General features: G+C 47.1%; 1 protein-coding gene across 1 annotated transcript; it reads left to right on the plus strand.

The window, feature by feature from the left end:
- Positions 1 to 1,453: 1,453 nt before the first annotated feature.
- Positions 1,454 to 22,391, plus strand: LOC120856588 (enoyl-CoA hydratase domain-containing protein 2, mitochondrial-like). Its single transcript, XM_040231942.1, is given in 9 exon segments — positions 1,454 to 1,583; positions 3,671 to 3,673; positions 9,560 to 9,627; positions 9,698 to 9,785; positions 13,962 to 14,048; positions 14,859 to 14,951; positions 16,382 to 16,438; positions 16,646 to 16,833; positions 22,146 to 22,391. Coding segments are annotated over 9 exon segments (960 nt in total).
- The last annotated feature ends 845 nt before the right edge of the window (positions 22,392 to 23,236 follow it).

Below are 23,236 nucleotides of genomic sequence, written 5' to 3' on the forward strand. Positions count from 1 at the left end.
TGAATAATTTAAACAGCAGCAATATATTTCTGCACAGTTCTGGGGGCTAGAAGTCTAGGATCAAGGTAATGACAGGGTTCATTCTGTCTGAGGCCTTGGCTTCTCCTTGGCTTCTAAATGGCCACCCTCCCCTTTGTCTTCCCTATACTCATCTGTGTTTAAAACTTTTTCTTCTTCTAAGGATATCAGTTATTTTTATTTAGGGCCAACTCTAATGACCGAATTTTAACTTAATTACGTCTTTAAAGACTCTGTCTACAAATACATTGTGAGGTACTGAGGGATAGGACTTCAACACATACATTTGGGGCAAGACAATTCAGTCCATAACAGTTAGCTTTAACCTCCTTAAGTATGAGAAGTGAAGTCCCACAGTTGTTTCCCAAACTCTTGTAAAAATCTTTCTATGCAGCACCCCACTCCAGGACTCTTGCCTGGAAAATCCCACGGATGGAGGAGCCTGGTGGGCTACAGTGATGGGGTCGCAAAGAGTCGGACACGACTGAGCGACTGAACTAAACTATGCAGCCTCATGCCTGTGACTGTTTAAGGAGTGGCAGAGTTGGAGTTGTGCCCAGTAATGTGGAGGAAAGGGACAGGGACAGATGGCCTGGTGATCCACAACCTGAGTTAATTTGTTGGAAACAAGGGCAGCTTACAAATAGCCAGGAGTGAGATAAGCCCCAATTAACCTTGAGGGTCACAGAGAGGAACTATCATGAGCTAGTGACAAAGATTCTATCACTGAACTCTAGCCAGGGTCCTCTGAGCCCTCTTCTCTGCTAGGCTTCAGCCTCCCCTAAAGTAGTGAGAAGAGATTTTACAAGGAGAAGAAGGAATAGGGAGGTGGGTGAGCCAGGACGGTGTACAGTCGGGGAAGTGAAAACTTTCAAAATACGCAGAGTGGGGTTAGTCCACATGGAACTATTCTAGCTTTGCTGTCCTTTCTGCAAGCGTAGGCTTCCTCAGAGACTGCGAGATAGGAGCCCTACCTTCAGATGTTGGCTGGAACAAACAGTAATTTCTTTTGGCAGTCTTGAGTTTTCTTAGGCAGGCACTTTAAAAGGGCTAGTTGTTCTAGGGATGTGTCCTTGAGGTATTAGAAACTATGTTAAGAGTTCAGTTCATGCTGGACATTTCTCTTTTGCAGCAGTATATTACTGATTAAAATCTGTTTTCACTACTTTAGCTTTCAGCTTTCTTTATATTTGGCACATCACTTTTATTACCTATGCTTTACAGATTAAAATTTTGGCACTTAAGAGAGATTGGCAGTCTTGTCCAAAATCACACAGCAGAGCTGGGCTTTCTCCTACCCATGTCTTCTGGTGTCCAACAGGCTGAGGGTGTTCCCAAAGGAGGAACAGTTTTTGAAGGCCTGGGGCAGAGCAGCGAGCTTTCAGCGGGAGGCGGTGGTGGAAGGCCAAGTGGCCCGTTCCCAGAGTAGGCCCCAATGCTGTGCGCCCTGACCAGCACCCTGCACTTTTTGCATCTCTGGAGGCCACTTGGGACCCGAGGCTGCTCCTCCAACCTGGGGGCTGCAGGCCGGGAGATCCAGGTATGAGTTCTGGTGGGTCCAGACCGTGCTAAGTGCGCTTGCTGTCCTGGTGAGCCTGGGAGGCAGCTGGGGTGAGCGCCACTGGGCTGAAGGAGACAGGGTCCAGCACGCCTGGTGCTGTTGCCAGGCAGTGACCCATGGCCTGTGCTCCCACTACACGCAGGCAGATTGAAGCTGATCTCAGAGAGAGAAAGCAGTGAGTGGTCCTAAGAGAGATCTTAGTTCCCCACCCAGAAGTTGAACCTGGGTGGGTAGCCTGGATGAAAACCAGGAATCCTAGCTGCAAGACCACCAGCAAGGAGAGGCTAGAAGGAACGTGGCCTTGGCCCCATTTGAAAACAAGAATGTTTCAAGGAGGCAAAGACTGTAAAAACAAGTACAAAGCTTATTACAGACACAGCACAACATATGGGAGAGCACACAGAGAAGCAGTTATATTTAAGTCAGAAAAGCTAGGCAGAAATACACACCCAGAGAGAAAGGGAATGGGGGGGGTCTCTCTAACAAGGAGGAGGCCAGTAAAGAGGTGAGTTAAATCACTTATAAAGGGCAGCCTTTGGGTCTTTATATATGGCAAATTATCTTGTACCTTCACAACTGACTGGTCCTAGACCTCTCCAACATGTCTGCGCAACACTTTGCTAACATGGATCCCACTGCAGAGACTGCTGTGTCCACACTTACTATGGGGTGGCACCTCCTCTCTTTTTGACCCCCAATAAGCCTTTCTGCACATGTGTAGACAGGGACATTTTCCTTGACCTCTGGAGTGGTCACCTAACCTCTTTATTCCAGCAGAGCTCAGTTACTGACACTAGTTTTATCCTTGGAGTGTCTGGGTGAGAGAAAAACTTCAGTTTTACTCCACTTGACAAACACCAGCTGTCCGGCCCAAGGGCCCATCTATCTCCTACCCCAAAACCAGTAATGGGGAGGCGGGTTGCTCAGTGTGTCTGAGGATAGGACCCCTAAGCTCCTGCATCCCAGTAGAGGCTCCCCAGGCCTAAATCCTTTAGTAGGTGACCACCTCACCCGCCGCTCCCACAGTAATTGCGATGGGATTTTACATCAATATCTGTCCCTTCAGCCCCATATTTGGTTCCCCGGGGCTGTGAGGAAAGAGAGGGGACTTGTTCAAGGGTAGAACTAGGTGCCAGCAAGCCCAGCCCCAACTAGAGCTTTAAAATACCTGATTTCCTTCCAGGCCAAACTTCCTGGCAAGGTTCCAGTGGGCTGGGCAGCGAAACCAATTCCAATTTGGCTTAGGGTGCCCGGCCTCCTGGGAAGGAGGAGCAGAGGAGAGGACACAGTTGGGGGTGGGGGCGGGGAGGGGAGAGAGGAGAGACCAGAGGAAAGCTTGATGCCCCCTGCACAATTGCCCTGCAGCTGCTCATGGAGTTTGGAGTCCTGCTCAATCAAGAAAAGTTCGCAGCAGCCGCTGGCAAAAACACCTTGATTGAGCCTTTTCTTGGGTTTTGTTTGGTTGTGTTTTACTTTGTTTTGTTTCTGTTTGGGGGTAGTTTTATCTGCAAAGGCGGGTAAAGGGCAGTGGTTGGACTTTGCAATCAGTGAGTGGCATTCCCCTGCTGGTTGTGTGTCACCAGCTGGGCAAAGGCCTCTTGTCTACTTTCTCCCCAGTCCCAACCCCTCTAACCTTCCCCGCATTTAAAGTAGTGCTATTTGTGTCGAAGTTTTAGTTTACACAGATTCAGTTGTTCTAGGGATTTTGTTCTAGGAATACTGGAGTGGGTTGCCACGGCCTCCTCCAGGGGATCTTCCCAACCCATGGATCGAACTAGGGTCTCCCGCATTGCAGGCAGATTCTTTATTGTCTGAGCCACCGGGGAAGCCCCTAAACCACAAGGGAAGCTCTTTAAGAAGACTGAGCACCAAAGAATTGTTTCTTTCTAACTGTGGTTCTGGAGAAGGCTCTTGAGACTCCCTTGGACAGCAAAGAGCTCAAAATAGTCAATTTTTTAAGGAAATCAACCCTGAATATTCATTGGAAGGACTGATGCTGAACCTGATCCAATACTTTGGCCACTTCATGCGAAGAGCTGACTCATTGGAAAAGACCCTGATGCTGGGAAAGATTGAAGGCAGGAGGAGAAGAGGGTGACAGAGGATGAAATGGTTGGATGCCAAGATCGACTCAAACGACATAAATTTGAGCAAACTTAGGAGACAGTGAAAGACAAGGAAACCTGGAGTGCTGCAGGCAGTGGGGTCACAAAGGGTCAGAAATGACTGAGCCACTGAACAACAACAATAAGGAGATTAAGCTTCTGCCCCTGCCAGAGGGCACATAGAATGTCCTAGAGGGAAGGAGATAAGGAAACCAAGAAGAGGCATAAGGAGGAGAGCCACACACAGGAGAACCATCCCACCATCCTCCCGGAAGACAGCAGTCCTGCCTTCCACTTGGCGTGATAGCACCAGAGCATTGTCACATTGGGCCTGTTGTCTTTGAAAATGAGATTAGCCCGTTAACCACTCCTCACCCTTATGGCTTTACTCCAGCTCCTGAGCTGAATATTCAAGGTTCTCCACCACAACCTGACCACGTCACCTTATCTCTCCTACCATGGGTTTGTTCATTTTAAGCCATCCCACTTAAGTGTTTCCTTCTAACTATGCCCCTGACTTGGGTCCTCTCCTCCCTCTCTACCTTTGTAAACCACTTAGGAATTACACTCTCTTCCCCCACCCTTGTCCTTTTACATTCCTTCTTTCTGGACTTGTCTTCTTCATCACTTGTTAACTCTGAGAGTGAGGATTGCTAGCTGGGTCCACCTAGTAACTTTGGCACATGCTCTTCTTTTCTGAGCCTCAGTTTCCCCCTCTATATACTAAGGGATTATTAAGGCTTCCCACACAGCTCCGTAGTAAAAGAATCTGCCAGTGCAGGAGACACAGGAGACTTGGGTTTGATCCCTGGGTCAGGAAGATCCCCCTGGAGAAGGGAATGGCAACGCCACTCCAGTGTTCTTGCCTTGAGAATCCCATGGACAGAGGAGCCTTGCAGGCTACAGTCCATAGGGATTACAAAGAGTCAGACACTACAGAGCAACTGAGCACACATACCCACACGACCTTCCAGTGGTTCCTATCGACTCCCACCCACATCACTGTGTGATCCAGACCAAGACAGATGTGACTTAGGTCTTCTGCTAAGCAGATCAAACCATCACAGGAGTCTGATAAGAGTAGAGAGGGCGCAATGCAAACCCATCATTATTACTGGGGCCCAGCAAGGACAATGTTCCCAGAATAGGGTGTCAACTAAGAAGTCAGGGGCCACGGCTGAGTCCTCTATTTCTCCAAGGCCTGGCATGTGGTAGTACAAGCTGAACATTGCCAGGTGAATGAATGAAAGCCAAAGACACCCTGTCTGGCCCCTGAGGTCTCCCAGCTTAGAGCTCACACATCATATTGGGTCCTAGACTTTCACCAGCTTCTGTGCATTTTCCCTGCTCAAAGTGCCCACAAACTCTGCTTATACACTTATGGACATTATCTCACTTCATTACAACCTTTTTAGTATTTCTGTTTATAGATCAGGAAAGTGAAGGTCAGAAGGATAAAGTAACTTGTCCAAGGCCATGGAGCTGGTATGTGACTGAGCTGTGACTTCAGCCGAGCACCATATTTGCATTCTGCAAGAGAGAGCTAGAGATGAAATATGGGAGAGCGTTAGCCAGAGAAAAAGGAAAGACAGAACAGGAAAATGAAGAGGAGAGAGGAAAGTTCCTGCCAACCCCAGGATGTCATGATTGTATTTGTTTTCTACTGCCACATAACAAATTACCACAGACTCTGTTGCTAAAATAGTGTACATTTATTATCTCATAGTTTCCATAGGTCAGAAGTCCAGGTACAATTTTGCTGGGTTCTCTGCTTCAAAGTACCCACAAACTCCCTTCTCAGGGTTTTATCAGGCTGCAGTCCTGAAGTTGGCAGGGGCTATGGTCTCTCATTCGGAGAAGGCAATGGCAACCCACTCCAGTACTCTTGCCTGGAAAATCCCATGGACGGGGGAGCCTGGTAGGCTTCAGTCCATGGTGTCATGAAGAGTCAGACACGACTGAGCGACTTCACTTTCACTTTTCACTTTCATACATTGGAGAAGGAAATGGCAACCCACTCCAGTGTTCTTGCCTGGAGAATCCCAGGGATGGGGCTGCCTGGTGGGCTGCCATCTATGGGGTCGCACAGAGTCGGACACGACTGAAGCAACTTAGCAGCAGCAGCAGCAGTAGTGTGGTCTCTCATTATGGGCTTCAACAGGGAGTTGAAGCCAAGAGAATTCTATGCAAACAGACAAGTGTGTTAAAATAGACAAGTGTGAACAGACAACTGTGTAGAAACAGGCCTTAACTTCCTGTAGACTCCCACACAGTTAACTTTGCCACGGCTGCTGCTCTTCCTTCAACCTACTATAAAAGCATGTTGTGGGTTGTTCGTCTGCCCAGTTGTGTCTGACTCTCTGTGACCCCATGGACTGCAACACACGAGGCCTCCCTGTCCGTCACCATCTCCCAGAATTCATGTACATTGCATGGGTGATGCGTCCAGCCACCTCATCCTCTGACACGCTCTTCTCCTTCTGCCCTCAATTTTTCTCAGCATCAGGGACTTTTCCAATGAGTCGGTTGTTCACATCAGGTGACCGTAATACTAGAGCTTCAGCTTCAGCATCAGTCCTTCCAGTGAGTATTCAGGGTTGATTTCCCTTAAGGTTGACTGGTTTGATCTCCTTGCTGTCCAAGGGACTGTCAGGAGTCTCCTCCAGCACCACAGTTCAAAGGTGTTTGGCACAGTCTTTGGCACTCTGCCTTCTTTACGGTCCAGCTCTCACAACCATCCATGACCACTGGGAAGACCATAGCCTTGACTATACAGACATTCGTCAGCAGAGTAATGTTTCTGCTTTTCAACACGCTACCTAGGTTTGTCATAGCATGTAGGCCCTACCATTCTTAGGGTCTTCGTTTCCTTTTGAGGGCTCATGTGTTACATAAAATTTGAACAAATTTGTATGCTTTTCTCCTGTTAATCTGTTTTATCTTGGTCTAATTCTCAGGTGCAGCCAAAACACATTAAAGGCCCAGCTCTACAAACCCTGTAGTACCCGCTCTGCTACACTCAGGGCCCTCATCTGTGCCACTCCCTCTGTCTGATATAGGCTTTTCCCACCAACACACACACACACTTGTCTGGCTAACTCCTGTTCATTCCTCAGCTCTCAGCTGGAAGGTCACTTCTCCCCCCAGGAAGTCACTGCTGATCCTCTACACTAGGGCTCCCCTCTGCCCACTCTAAACCCCCAACTCGTGTCTTTATCCCCCCATGTACTGGTCACAAATAGTAATTCCTTGCTGAATGTCAATCTCCTCTGTTAGACTGTAGGATCTAAGAGGACAGGGACTGAGTCTGCTCTAGTCTCTGACATCAGTGTTTAGTACAGAGGCCAGTGTGTGTTAAATACAAAACTGTACAAACGACTGAAGAAAGAGATCTTGGACTGACCTTTCCGGAACTTCAACTACTTGAGTAGTCTCATAGAGAACAGACTTGTGGTAGCCAAGGGGAAGCAAAGGTTGGGGAAAAATGCATTAGGAGTTTGCAGTTAGCAGATGCAAACTATTATATACAGAATGGATAACCAAAGTCCTACTGTCTAACACAGGGAACTATATTCAATATCTTGTGATAAATCATAATGGATAAGAATAGGAAAAGGAATATATATGTATATAGCTGAATCACTTTGCTGTACAATAGAAATTAACACATTCAATAAGATACAATTTTTCAAATGGAATAGTCTCTTACCTGTAGTATCTTTCCCACTATACCTCACTCTGAAAATGAAAATTTTTACCTATTATAGATATATGTTGAATAAATGAATTAAGAATTTTTAAACTGGGTAGAAGAAAACCTTGAAAAGAAGTGCAGGGCATCATCTGAGAGGTAGGAAAGCCAGGAAAATGTGGAGTCACAGGCAAGTACATGTTGTTATACATTTGTCAAAACCCATAGCATATGCAACATTGAGAGTGAACCCTAAGGTAAACTGTGGAAGTTGGGTAATAATGATATATGCATGGAGGTTAATCTTTGGTAACAAATGTCCCACTCTGGTGGGAAGCCATGCCTGTGCAGTGGCTAGAGTATTTATGGGAATCTCCATACTTTCTCAGTCATGTCTGATTCCTTTCATTCGCACAGACTATAGCCTGCAAGCTCCTCTGTCTGTAGAATTCTTTAGGCAAAAATACTGGAGTGGGTTGCCACTTCCTTCTTCAGGGGATCTTCCAAACCCAGGGATTGAACCTGGGTCTTCTACATTGCAAGCATATTCTTTACCCTCTGAGCCATCAGGGAAGCACTTTCTACTCCATTTTGCTGTGAACCTAAAACTGTTCTGAAAAAAAACTGTCTACTAAAAAATCCAAAAAGACCACAGTAGAAAATGTTCAAGGAGGAGCAGGTGTTTGGTCAGGAGAGTTAATTGTTGCTGAGCCTGAGAGCAGGATGGAAATATGTCTCTCGGTGAGTGATGTGATTACACTGGTTACACTGGTCTCACTTAGGCAAGAACAGTTTCTGCCGAGTGATGGGGTGGGAGCTAGACTGGAGAAGACTTAAGAGAATGGAAGGCAAGAAAATTACTAACTGAATACGGAAAAGCCTTTCAAGAAGTTTCACTGGTTCTCATGAAAGAATATCACATGAGTAGGGCAAAGGATAGGATAAAGCACTGGCCCCCCACTCCAGTCCTCTTGCCTGGAAAATCCTATGGACGGAGGAGCCTGGTGGGCTCACTAAGAGTCGGACACGACTGAGCGACCTCACTTTCACTTTTCACTTTCCTGCATTGGAGAAGGAAATGGCAACCCACTCCAGTGTTCTTGCCTGGAGCATCCCAGGGACAGCGGAGCCTGGTGGGCTGCCGTCTATGGGGTCGCACAGAGTCAGACATGACTGAAGTGACTTAGCAGCAGGGCAAAGGATATTCTCTTGCCAAAGAGGACAGAATGTGAATGTGCTCAAGCCTCGGGATTAGTTGTTAAATTCTTATCACAGAGGCATCTGCTCACTTGCCCCATGAGTGTGCAATCAGTAAATTCCATGCTTCAGGAAACCTTACAGGTCAATGCCTCAGGTTCTTTTTTCTTTTTTCTTTTTTTGGCTGTGCCAGTCTTAGTTGTAGTATTTGGAATCTTAGTTGCAGCATGTGGGATCTAGTTCCCTGACTAGGGATTGAACCTAGGCTTCCTGCATTAAGGGAGTCTTAGCCACTGGACCACCAGGGAAGTCCCGCCCCAGTTTCTTTAATAAATAACTTTTGAGGGAAAGACAGGGCTAGAAGCAGAAGCCGAGAGTTTTTAACAAGCTTTTAAGAGTTTTTTTTTTTTTTTTTTTTAGTTAGCAAGTCTGAACTATAATGTCTAGAGAAGAATATTTTTGTGATAAAATTGTTAAGAAACGCAGGAAAGTGATCACCATAAAAACTCAGGAGGAAAAAGAAAGTCAGGAGAGTTGTTACTTTTGGGGTGAGGTGGGAGCAATGAATGAGTCAAGGCACATGAGGTTTCTGGGTGGTGGCGTTTTCATAACTCATTCAGGTTGAGAGGAAGAAGTCTGGCTGTAGAGAAAAGAATCACATGGAGAGAGACATATGAAATTGAAGAAGGGGTGTGTAGGTGTGTGTGAGTGTCTCACAATGGCAGAAGCAGGCAGGGACCACTGGGGCAGTTATTCTCGTCCCTCTCCCCACGGTGCTCCGAGGTTCTCAAGCCCTTCCACTTCTGTGAGGCAGAAAGGGCAAGGGTTATTCTCCCGATTTTATGGTTGGAAAAACTGAGGCCTGAGTGTGTGCGACTTGCCCCAGGTCACACTGCTCATCAAGGGTAGAGGCTGCCCAGATCCCAGGCCCCAGCCCAGGAGTGAGCAGGGCAGCTGGCTCACCCAACACTGCCCTGTCCCCTGCAGGAATTGCTGAGATTCTGATGAACAGACCAAGTGCCCGCAATGCCCTGGAGAACATCTTTGTCAGTCAAGTGAGTAAGGGCGGGCACCAGGGTGGGCTGGGGCTGAGCTGGGAGATATCTGATCAGGTGTCCCCTGCAGCTGCTGGAAGCTCTGGCCCAGCTTCGGGAGGACCGGCAAGTGCGTGTCCTGATCTTCAGGAGTGGAGTGAAGGGTGTGTTCTGTGCAGGTGGGTTTCCTTCCCTGCCTCCAACCCAGGGCTCCCACCAGCCTGCATTTAGGGGATACTTAGGTCTCCTGGGTTCCCTTACCCTACTGCTCTCCACCTGGGTGCCCTTTCCCAATAAAATCTCTTGCTTTGTCAGCACATGTGTCTCCTCAGACAATTCATTTCTGAGTGTTAGACAAGAGCCCATTTTCAGGCTCTGGAAGGGGTCCTCCTTCCTGCAACAAATGGTGACTCTGGTGGGACTCTTCTTCACTGAGACTGACATCCTGACCACTCGGGGTACTCAGGGGCCAGCTTGCCTGCCAATGGACCAGATCCAGTGGCTGCAACTGGGACCCTTTTGTCCCTGGTCTCCTCCTGACGTAGACAACTGGCCAGAGTGCCCTGACTGGTAAGGAACAAGAGACTTTATTGACCTCTCTCGCCTTCCCTCTCTCTTTCCTCTCCTTAACCCTTCCTATCCTTCCCTGTTTTTCTAGTGCCCCGGTCCTGGATGCAGGAATCTGGTTGAAGGGCCCTCAGCCTGAGCTGAGGATTGGAGACTGATCACCCCCTCTTGGCAGAGAACTCGAATTCTGGTTCTGGTCTGGACTGATTTCTGGTGGGGTCGAGTTCCAGTCCTCCCTTCTCTGGAGGCCTAGGGAAAAGTCCCATAACACCTGGGCATCTGTAGGTGGCAGGAGACATCTATAAGGCCACCCTTTTTGCCCCCCTCTCCCGCCTCCTCCCCCTTCTTCTTTCAACCTAGCTTCCTTTCCTCCCTTGAAATCTTTGATGTTAGTACCTGGCTCTGAAGTTCTGTGTCTCTATAGGAAGTTTTCTGAGAGACTGTATTCTTGTATTTAAGGACTTCCCTGGTGGTGCAGAGGTTAAAGTGTCTAGCTGCAATGTGGGAGACCTGGGTTTGATCCCTGGGTCAGGAAGATCCCCTGGAGAAGGAAATGGCAACCCACTCCAGTACTCTTGCCTGGAGAATCTCATGGATGGAGGAGTTTGGTGGGCTACAGTCCACGGGTCGCAAAGAGTCGGACAAAACTGAGTGACTTCACTTTAGGTCATTTCTAGCACAGGACTCAGGGCTTCCCATTAGCTATTGCTAATGAACCGGCTTGGTGACACAGGAGACACGGGTTTGATCCCGTGTTGGGTACATCCCCTGGAGGAGAAAATTGTAACCCACTCCAGTGTTCTTGCCTGCAGAATCCCTATTGACAGTGGAGCCTGGCGTGCTGCAGTCCATAGGGTCGCAAAGAGTCAGACATGACTGAAGCGACTTAGCACACAGCACAGGGCTCATTCCCATTTAAAGACATGAACTCAGAGGTGAAATTCCTTGCTTAGAGCAACACAGCTAGTGAGAATTCAGTTAGAGCTTGACCTCTCTGACCCCCAAATCCCTATTCTTTCTGTTCTCACCCTTCATTGAGGAAATGAGAAAACGGAGTCCAAAGATACTCACCAGGTCTGTGGCCAAGATAGGACTGATTTACCGCCCCTTTGCCCACCCACAAGCTTTCAGTCCCTGTCAGCGAAGCTCTTCCACGTCTCTGCACCATTTGGTCCTCACAACAGGGAGGGCAAGCACCACCGACTTCCTTTCTGAGACGAGAAATGCCGCATCCCAGGCCCACAAGAAGCAAGCGAATGAGAGTTGAGCTAAGAACTGACTCTGGGGCGGCTGTGGAGGGGGCACTGGGGAGACGGGAAGAGGCTGCGGAGGGCGAGGCTGGGAAGCGAGTGATTCCTAGGCAGTTTCAAGGGCATGTGGCTCAGTCCCCAGGCCTCAACTGTCAGGATCCCAGTGAGCAGCCTGGGGAGGGAGGTGGCAAGGGAAGTATGCGGACCAGTCTGCCTGACCCCGCTGCCCTGATGGAGGCCCTCCTCCTACTCCATCCCCTTCCTTTGGCTCCCCCTTGGTCTGACGTCTTCCATCACAGTCACTTCATGACTGTTAGCCCTGCTCCTCACCCCCCCAGCGAAGGACAGGAAAGTAGGTGGCGTGCAGGAGGTCTGAATCTGCCCCTAGTTTGCTCTGGAATTCCGGGCTAGTCCCTGTCTCTCTCTGGGCCTCAGTTTCCTGATCTGTCACTGAGGGGCCAGGACTAATCGGACTCCCGAGGGCTCTCCCAACTGACTTTCCCATAATCTAGGACTTGCAGACAGTGTGTTCACCTCTTACTACTGCCTCAGGCTCCGGCTATCTGGCCTTCAGTGACCCTCCACTGGCACTACTCTCACCAAGGACCCTGCCCACCCCCACGCCACTGTCCCCTGCACTCACTCCTCATCTTCCTTGACCTTCAGCCTCTTCCACCAAGCCCTTCTTGTAAAAAATAATTATACCTGATGTATGCCAATTATTTCTCAATAAAACAGGAAAAAATAATTAATAAAATTTTATTACTATGTAATGTATTTTTTGAGTTGTCACAAATATATACATTACACAAAATTTATATTTTAATCACTTGTAAGTGTAAAATTCACTGGTATTAAGTACAGTCACCGGAGACGGCAATGGCAACCCACTCCAGTACTCTTGCCTGGAAAATCCCATGGACGGAGGGACCTGGTAGGCTACAGTCCATGGAGTTGCTGAGGGTTGGAAAAGACTGAGCAACTTCACTTTCACTTTTCACTTTGATGCATTGGAGAAGGAAATGGCAACCCACTCCAGTGTTCTTGCCTGGAGAATCCCAGGGACGGGGAGCCTGGTGGGCTGACGTCTATGGGGTCACACAGAGTCGGACACGACTGAAGCGACTTAGCAGCAGCAGCAGCAAGTATATTCACAACGTTATTCAACAATCACCACTATCCATTTCAAAAACTATTTCATCATCTCAATAAACTGTATACTCATTAAGCAATTCCTCCGCATTTCCCTAACACCCAGTACCCTCCATTCTACTTTCTATCTTTACGAATTTGTCTACTCTATTTCTTACAAGCAGAATCACACATCTGTCCTTTCATGGCGAGCTTATTTCACTTAGCATCATGTACTTCATGTTCATCCATGTTGTAGCATATTGCAGAATTTCTATCCTTTTTAAAAGTGAATAATATTCCTTTTCACATATATATTCCACATTTTTTAAATCCATCTGCTGATGGACTTGGGTGGTTCCCACATTTTGGCTATTGTGATTAATACTGCTATGAACATTGGTGTGCAGGTATCTGCTTGAGTCCTTGCTTTCAATCCTTTGGGGTATATACTTAGGAGTAAAGTGGCTGGAACACATAGTAATCCTCCTTTGAACTTTTGGAGGAAGCACCAAAGTATTTTTCACAGCAGCTGTATCATTCTACATTCCTACCAGCAGTAAATCAGAGTTCTCCACTCCAATGTCAACACTTTTTTTGTTTGTTGTTTATAATCACTGTCTGAATGGGTAAAAAGCGGTATCCTATTCTGGTTTTTATTTGCATTTCCCCAATGATGCTGAACACATTTCCCAGTGCTTACTGCCTTATCTTCTTTTTTAAATATTTGGCTGCACTGGGTCTTAGCTGAGGGACACAGAATCTTCAATCTTCATTGTGACATGCCACCTCTTAGTTCTGGCATGAGAGGTCTAGTTCCCCAACTAAGGATCGAACTCGGGCCACCTGCAATAGAAAGCCAGAATCTTAGCAACTGGACTAGCTGGGAAATCCCACTGGCTTATTTTCCTTGGAGAAATGTCTATTCAAGTCCTTTGTGAGGTTTTTTTTGTTGACCACTCTGCATAGCTTGCATGATCTTAGTTCCCCAAACAGGGATCGAACCGTGCCCCCTGCAGTGGAAGCATGGAGTCTTAAACCACTGGACCCCCAGGGAAGTCCTTTGTGTTTTTAGTTGTCAGAAATCTTTACATAGCCTAGATATCAGTTCCTTACCAGATGTATGATCTGCCAGTATTTCCTTCCATTCATGGGTTGTCTTTGCTCTCTTGATAGTGTCTTCTGATGCATTCGCTTTAATTGTGATGGAATCCAATTTATCTTTTTGGTTTTGCATCTATTCTTTTTTGAACTCCTGCTCCCTCCCTGGCTTCCCTGACTGAGTTTTCCTGGTGTTTCTCTTTCCTCTGTGGCTGCTTCTCCTCAGGTTTCCATCGCTGGATCCTTTGACAGCCTGGGATTCAGTGCCAGATCATTTCCCAAGGGCTGTCACCCTTGCATCTGCAGGCGCAGACCTGAAGGAGCGGGAGCAGATGAGCGAGGCAGAAGTGGGGCTCTTTGTCCAGCGGCTCCGAGGCCTGATGACTGAGATTGGTGAGGGCTCTGGAGCGGGGAGAGGAGGGCATTCAGGGGTCCTGCTCATCCCAGCCTCACCCAATCTACCATACTCTAAAGACAGAATGGTTTCTGTTGTGAGCTCTGTGGAGAGATGATTCTCCCAGGGAGAGGGGGCAGGGACAAGGAATTCTACACGGAGGAGGGTGTCACGAGGGTCCAAAAGGGCACTGGCTCCCCAGCATTCGTGCCCTGCTAGTTCTGATGCCCAGCCTCTGTGCCCTCAGGGTCCAAGCCTGGCCATTCCAGAGTCAACTACCAGCAAGCATACTTGCAGGCTTTGACAAATGCTTGTTCCTTTTTCTGGAATATCCCTCCTAGGCCATCTGAACTCTTTATGCATTCTTTAAGACCACCAGTGCCTCCTCCTCCACGAAGCCATCTCAGGCCTATCATCCAAGCATCCCTTCTCACATCACTGATCACCCTGGGTCGTCATCACCTGTTTGCCCGTCTGCCTTCCCCATGTTAGATTCAATTCTGTTCCCAACACACAGAATGAGAAGGGAGAGCAATAAGGCGGGTCCCAGGGAAGCCCACAAGAGGGTGGGCCTGACCAGGCATCACCCTGCCCATCCATCTCCCCACTCCTATTCCCCAGAGGATCCCACAACTTTCCCCAGTGGGAAAATTAACTGCTAAGATAACCTGGCCGAGGTACCAGGTAAGCTCCCCAAACTTGGGACCAATGACGCCGTCTATCACAACCAGCTAGACCGTCTCCTACCCTGAGACACTGTCCTGGTCCTACCAGGGCCTCGCAGGCTGAGCCCTCCTTTGTCTCCACAGCAGCGTTCCCTGCACCCACCATTGCAGCTATGGATGGCTTTGCCTTGGGTGGAGGCCTGGAACTTGCCCTGGCCTGTGACCTCCGAGTGGCAGGTACTGGGTACAGGGAGATGTGTGGAAGGGCGGGAGGGAAGAGTGAATGAAACAAGCTAAATCTGGGGATTCTGCAGTCGGCCAGTGCTCTCAGCTTTCCAACAAACCCCAGAACTAAAGGCAAAGTGGGAGCCAAGGAATTCAGGCAGTAGTGGTTCCCCACCCACCCCCCAGCCCCTGACTGCTACAGGACTCGTCCCTTCTCAGAGTCAGCTGCCCTCAGCTCAGGACTGTTTGTACCAACCCCAGGGCAACTGCTGACACAACTAGAAAGAACATAGAGAGCAAAGGTGGGGGACAAAGGTATCTATTCAGTCTTCTAGTTCTGTCCAAGCCAGCTTTATCGATCATACTGTGAACAAAGGTGAGCCATGAGGGCAGTCTGTGACATGCCCAGTTAATCACAAACATGACTGGGCAGGAACAGTGCCCTACAGCAGCTCTATCAGAATCCACAGAGGTTTGCATTAGTAGCTCAGAGAAATTAAACTTTGAAATGTGGAGGGCAGGAGGATGAAGATAATTGATTGTTTTTAACCTTGCTGACTTGGTGGTTAGGTGTGCCCTTTTTAGAGGAGATCAGAGAAGATCTGAGTGCCATAATGGTGCCACACTTTCTCCTGCCACCAAGCAAGAATGTTCATCTTTTTTTTTTAACATGTAGTCCCAGGCATAGAGGGACTTTATATCCATATGAAGCATAACAAAGAGAAGCCATCAAATACCAAGTAAGGTCATAGCACCAACTCTGGTCCTCACCTGCCTACATATAGGAAAGCTAACTTGAAGGGGTTGGTGGGTAGGAGGTGAATGTAAACCCTTCCCTCCCATGCTGCATGGTTCACAGGGAGGGTGTTGAGGGAATTCAGAGGAAGCCTGTGGGGTGGGACACTCAAGGAGGGCCTCTCATAAGTAAGAAGTACAACTGCAAAAGGAGGATGTGGATCAGAATACAGGAAAATTTCAGGCTGACAAAAAGCTGGGAGGAAAACTGGTGGAAGCAGGAGTCACTGACACTCTAGGCTACACCTGAGCTAAGGATGCATGAGACAGAGAATCCATTAACTTACAAATAGGTACCGGGCACCATCCAGGAACCCTTCCTTGTTCCAAGCACCAAGACCTCACTTGATCCTAAACAGCTCTATAAAGCAGGTACAAGAGAGGTTATCAATTTTTTTCCCTGTCCATGAGGCTCAGAAAGGCTAAGAGAGTTGCTCAGTGAGTTGTGGAGGTAGGGTGAGTGTTGGGACTCCTGACTTCCAGGTTAGGGCTCTTCCAAAGGCAGCTACTGGAGGAGCCTGGCTGTGGCCGCACCATGAGGGAAGTGATTGGCTGGAGGGGTGAGCAGAGCCCACAGAGTGTCTCTTATCCTCTGGGATTGGAGCTGGAAGACAGGGTGGGGGCTTCACTCTGTTTTGTCTAAGCAGCTTCTTCGGCTGTCATGGGACTGATCGAGACCACCCGAGGGCTCCTCCCAGGAGCAGGTAATCTCAACACACACCATCCATCCTCTACCTGTTCACTCTATCCAGCACAATTCCCTACTTCCCTCTTTTGCCCTACGTCCTGGGCTCTCCCCCGCCAGCCTAACCCAATCTTGTCCTCTGAGAGGTCTTGGCTGACTCCCAGCCAGGGCCTCCCCTGGGCCCCACATTCCATGAGGATTCACCATCCCTACTCCATCCTGGCAGGAGGGACGCAGAGGCTGCCTCGATGCCTGGGGGTGGCCCTGGCGAAGGAGCTCATCTTCACAGGCCGACGACTGAGTGGGGCGCAGGCCCAGGCTCTGGGGCTGGTGAACCACGCTGTGGCCCAGAACGAGGAGGGCAATGCTGCCTACCACCGGGCACGAGCACTGGCCCAGGAGATCCTGCCCCAGGTACGACTGCCGCTCAGCACGGGCAGGCCTGTGCCACTGGGGATCACAGGTGGGGAGGCCAAGAGACAAGGCTGTCTCAGGCAACCACACAAGACCCATTTTCCCAGGTTTATAAAATTAACCATCTTTGGTGGTTTTGCTTCCATTCAGCCATCTAGTAAATAATACTAAATCAGATTTTAACTTAAGATCAAAATTGACTTCCGAGGGGCTGGGATCAATTAAGCTTGAAAATCCTCAGGACAGCCTGTAAAACTGAACTTCCTGAGATGATGCAAATGATCTCTATCTGTGCCATCCCCTAAGGCAGTCACTGCCACATGTTTTGTCGCTGTGTCCGACTGTGCGACCCCACGGACTGTAGCCCACCAGACTCCTCTGTCCATGGTATTTTACAGGCAAGAATACCATTTCCTTCTTCAGGGGACCTTCCCTACCCAGGACTGAACCCGAGGCTCCTGCTTGCCAAGCAGTTTTTTACCCTTGAGCTACCTGGGAAGCCCCCCTAGCCACATTACTTAAATTAAAATTTTAATTTCTCAATTACACTTCCCATATTTTAATGCTAATAGACACATTTGGCTGTTGGCTATTGTACTGGACAGTAAAGCATGAATGTGTCACAAAATTGAAAATGCAAGATTCTTTAAAGCAGGTAAAGAACGACCAGCCCATCTTCCGACCATACACGTGGTGGAAAAGCACCTGAAATGCATGGTGTAGGACACGTGGTAAGGCCCGTACTTTTCCCTAATCCTCAAATAGCCTAGTAGCATAGTCTCCCCAGAAGTGTAGATGCCCAGGGAGCGGGTTAGGCCCTGCCTACATGTAATCTCCAAGTACCTGAGAGGCTCCACTGGCTTCTCACTTCTCCAAGAGAGCCAGAGGGAGGTCCCAAGTTTCCACAAAGACAGGCAAGCAGCTGAAATGCAGCCAGGTTCTGTTAAGCTGTAATACTCACTGAGCCCATATGGTGCACCTTCATCCTTCAGACACAATCAGACACAAACAATCTTGGGTACTTTAATAGTGTCCCAATATTAGAACAATCCAATTGAGGTGATTATGCCTGTCGTGTCTGTGTTATAACAGACCCAACAAGGTTAAGTGACTGCTCATCAAAGTCAAAGAAAGTGACTGCAGTAATACCACAAAGACAACACTATTTTGGCATCCATTCTGCATAATACAGAAATACGTATAATAACTAGTATTTTAAAGAGTGCAGACCATGTACAAAATTTTTAAAGAACAAACTAAATCTTTAATGGATTTCAAATACAAAAAATTAAAGACATATTACAAAGGTCAAATATAAAAATGTTAAACATATTCTATCACTTTATTAATACAGAAAAGTATTTGAATTAATCAAGAAAAGTAAAAAAAGAGTTATCTTATTTGGGGGGAAAAAAAAGTTTCCCTTAAATAATCCTGCCTCTTTTTATAACTTTGAGATCTTACCTTACTTGCTTGCTTAGTTACTTGAGGGTCCACTTCAGTTCAGTTCAGTCACTCAGTCGTGTCCGACTCTTTGTGATCCCATGAATTGCAGCACGCCAGGCCTCCCTGTCCATCACCAACTCCCAGAGTTCACTCAGACTCACATCCATCAAGTCAGTGATGCCATCCAGCCATCTCATCCTCTGTTGTCCCCTTCTCCTCCTGCCCCCAATCCCTCCCAGCATCAGAGTCTCAACTCTTCGCATGAGGTGGCCAAAGTACTGGAGCTTCAGCTTGAGCATCATTCCTTCCAAAGAAATCCCAGGGTTGATCTCCTTCAGAATGGACTGGTTGAATCTCCTTGCAGTCCAAGGGACTCTCAAGAGTCTTCTCCAACACCACAGTTCAAAAGCATCAATTCTTCGGGGCTCAGCTTTCTTCACAGTCCAACTCTCACATCCATACATGACCACTGGAAAAACCATAGCCTTGACTAGATGGACCTTTGTTGGCAAAGTAATGTCTCTGCTTTTGAATATGCTGTCTAGGTTGGTCATAACTTTCCTTCCAAAGAGTAAGCATCTTTTAATTTCATGGCTGCAATCACCATCTGCAGTGATTTTAGAGCCCTCCAAAATAAAGTCTGACACTGTTTCCACTGTTTCCCCATCTATTTCCCATGAAGTGATGGGACCGGATGCCATGATCTTCGTTTTCTGAATGTTGAGCTTTAAGCCAACTTTTTCACTCTCCTTTTTCACTTTCATCAAGAGGCTTTTTAGTTCCTATTCACTTTCTGCCATAAGGGTGGTGTCTGCATATCTGAGGTTATTGATATTTCTCTCGGCAATCTTGATTCCAGCTTGTGTTTCTTCCAGCCCAGCGATTCTCATGATGTACTCTGCATAGAACTTAAATAAGCAGGGTGACAATATACAGCCTTGACGTACTCCTTTTCATATTTGAAACCAGTCTGTTGTTTCATGTCCAATTCTAACTGTTGCTTCCTGACCTGCAAGGACTATAAAAAACTGATGGTAAGTTTGGTTTACAAGCGTTTGTTTTGTCTTCATCTCTTGTTTATAGTGTCATCACACATAAATGGAGAGTCTGAAGCTGTTCATTTTAATGCTGTCGTATTTCTCTTATGTTTGGTCAGAAAGTCTCTCAACTGATACAAAACTCTGAGTAACTCAGGGTAGTAGCTGATTACACTTCCATGGCGTGGGGGGCCTATTTGTATAGGGCTTATCCTTTTGCATAAAATAACTGGGTCTTTGAGCTTGATCTCAAGATGATTCGGGCTTCAGATTTTTCAATATATTCAAATAATGGTATTTTATTCATTACTACTATTTCAGTATTTAAAAGTAGCTTTCTATACCAAGGGACTTCCCTGATAGCTCCTGCAGTGCAGGAGACCCCTGTGCGATTCCTCCGTCAGCAAGATCCACTAGTGAAGGGATAGGCCACCCACCCCAGTCGTCTCCAGTAGTCTCAACATCATATCGAAAACTAGTGACAGAATCACTGCTGCAAATGCCGGGACATTCTGATGCAACCTGTTTAACTTCCAGGTGAGATACTGAGTGCCATTGAGAGTCAAGTATGAAGAGTCCCTATGAGTGCAAGAGGTACTGTGGTAAACGGCTGCCTCCAGTGGAGAAACTACCAAGACCAGGGAGTCAAAACGCTCCAGAAATTACATTCACCCCAAAAAGAAAGTGAAGTTGCTCAGTCCGGTCCGATCCTCTGCAACCCCATGGACTGTAGCCTACCAGGCTCCTCCATCCATGGAATTTTCCAGACAAGAGCACTGTGGTGGGCTGCCATTTCCTTCTCCAGGGTATCTTCCCAACTCAGGGATCAAACCCAGATTTCCCGCATTGCAGGCAGACTCTTTACTCTCTGAGCCACCAGGAAAGCCCTACAGCCCAAAAGAGCCTGTCAGTAAGCACAAGGTCCACAAATTAACACTCAGATTTTCCCTTTAAGTGGTAAATATACTTTCCCAGAGGAATATGGATTTGGCTACATTTTCCATGGAACATCGAAGGAGTGGAACATCCTCTGGCAACTGTGACTCACTGTCCTCCTTTCCAAGTAACATAAAATGATCCATCATGTTTCTAACTGATCTACTTCACACAGTGTTACTTCGAACACCACCAGTTGGAACTGTGCAGGTTCACTTACACATGGATTTTTTTTTGTTCACTAAATACATACTACAGTACTACATGATCCAAGGTTGGTTGAATTTGAGGATGCAGAACTCTTTACAGGGCGAGTTGGCTGTAAAGTTATGTACAGATTTTCTACGGCATGAATGATCAGTTCCCCTAAGCTCCAGGCTGTTCAAGGCTCAACTACAATTATGCATACACACACAGACAGACTCAGAAACATAAATATGTGTGTTTTCAACACAGAGATAACATGGCATATAGTTTTTAATTTTCTCTGATGAGAAATCAGTAGTTAAATAATACATATTCATAACAAGCAAATCAAAGGACATAGAATAAAAATCAAAAGTAGGGTGATCCTGTTATCCTGGGGCTGTCCAGGTTCAAAGTGAAAAGTTCCACATCGTAAAACAACACATCAGTCACTGGCAAACCAGGACAGTTGGTCACCAAAACATTCCTCAATTCCCCAGTCACACTCCCCAGAGATGACCACTGTTAACAGTTTGCATACTCTTCCAGAAATTTTCATTGTACATGTAAAATGTGCCCATATACTCACATATCTAAATAATTCTAAATTCCTTTAGGACAACTTAGGGGAGAAGGAGCACACCTTTAAAGGCTAGTCAAGTTCTAACTGATGTTTAGAAACAGACTATGCCCACAAAAGAATTCACACAGTATAGAAAAGTATAAAACAAAAAGTGAAGTTCTCCATTCTCTTGACCCTTCTCCCCAAAGACACATCACACCAACACCTTCTACACAAATGGTATAATATACACAGCAGTATGCAGCTTCCTTTTTTCACCTAATATCTGGAGAGTTACCCATTTCAGCACGTATTTACTAACCTCATTCATTTAAACTGCACACTTTCTCATTAATGGTATGGATGTGCCATCATTTAACCAGTACTCTAATGAGGAACATCACATTACTGACATCTTTAAGCTCCTGAAAAACAGCTGGAATGAATAACTTTGGACATCTTAGTGTATACTCCTGAAAGTGCATCTGTAGGGCAGATGCCTACATGGAGTTACAACATGAAAGAGCATGGGCATCTATCTGATTTGCCAGTTCTTGTCAAATTGTCCTCCTGAAGCATCGTTCCAGTTTACTCTCCATTCAATTATGTGTGCAAATACTTCTCAACAATAATGGGCATTACCAACCTTTTACGGTTTCCAAGTGTGAGGTGAAAAGGAGCACCTAACTGTTCCGATTTATGTTTCTTTAAAAGTAAAGCTGAGCATACCTCATGTCTTTTTTTCAACTACCTTTCTATACTGTGTGAATGCTAAAAAAAAAAAAAAAAATTATACCAGCTTTTTGTAAAGGAAATGCTTCTGTCACAATACCACAAATATATTCCCCCAGATCTTGATTTTTCCTTGAATCTGTGGTATTTTTCCCAGTCTGAAGTTCTTTTATCTTTATGTAGCTAGTTTTTTCATTTATAGTTTCCATGCTAACAAGACTTTTTAAATTGTTCTTTCCTGATAAAGTCTTACAAAACCTTCAAATAATACAATGTGGACAAAATAGGAGGCAAACGCACTCCGTGCCTGGAGGCAGGGCCCAGGATGGAGAGCCAGACCCGCAGTGGCGCAAGATAACCAGAAGCAAGACCAGTGAGGCAAAGACGGCCACTTTGGTGCTCTTGCTTCCCAGTGGCCTACAAAATGCCCCTCAGGGTTTCCATCCAGGCCTGTCAGATTCCAAAGTCCAAGTCCCTACTACCGACCTTTTTTCACCCTGCTGGGGAAAAACGTGCTTGCAGTGGAGGCTTGCTTTGTTGAGATGAGAGGGGTAGAGGAAGGGAGCAGCAGTGGGAAAGGTGACTGGGAATCAGATCCAAGCTTCGCCACTGACCGGACGAACATGGCCAACTGCTTCACCACCCTGAGCCTCAATTAAACCCATCCTGAAGGGATGGGGAGCAGCCTGTGACCATTAGACAAGTCTGTGGGTGGGAAAGCAGGTGTACAATGGAGTATGTCGTACATGCTGGAGGGATGTATTAAATGACAAGAATTCCAGACAGTCAGGACTACGAGGGTTAGGGATCAATCAGTTACGCTTCCTTCATTATTGAAAAGGAACATCAGCTAATTAGTAGGTGTAACACTAACAAAAGTAAACACTGTCACTAGAATAGCTGGATTTCTACCCAGACCTCTTCCCCCATCACAGAGCTTGTGTGCCTGTGAGCACTGACTGATCGCCTTCTCAACCAAGCGCTTGCTTTTCCCTAGCCATTGGCCTAGGAATAGAGGTGAGAAGGTTCTGGGTCAGAACTTGGGTCTGCTAAACTCAGTGGGGTGGCTGGGAAGCATATCTTTCAGGGCACACAGATGGACAGAACAGCTGGAAAGAACTCAGGAACTGGACTCTTCCTGCAGACTTTGAGCCTGACCTCTCTCTTTGTGCCTTAGTTTTACCCATCTAACAAAGCATTTGCCATCTGTCTCTGTGGAGATTGAACCCTGTGCTGCTGCAGCTGTTGACCTTTAACACTTCCCCTAGAAGGAGTTCAGGGTGGAGTGAGGCACTCTGTGCTCCAGGGAATCTGCTGGAACAGGTGTTTCAGTTCAGTTCAGTTCAGTCGCTCAGTCGTGTCGACTATCTGCGACCCCATGAATCGCAGCATGCCAGGCCTCCCTGTCCGTCACCATCTCCCGGAGTTCACTCAGACTCATGTCCATCGAGTCAGTGATGCCATCCAGCCATCTCATCCTCTGTCATCCCCTTCTCCTCCTGCC

Source organism: Oryx dammah, unplaced genomic scaffold (assembly GCF_014754425.2).
Source record: "Oryx dammah isolate SB20612 unplaced genomic scaffold, SCBI_Odam_1.1 HiC_scaffold_28, whole genome shotgun sequence".
Classification (NCBI taxonomy): Eukaryota; Metazoa; Chordata; class Mammalia; order Artiodactyla; family Bovidae; genus Oryx; species Oryx dammah.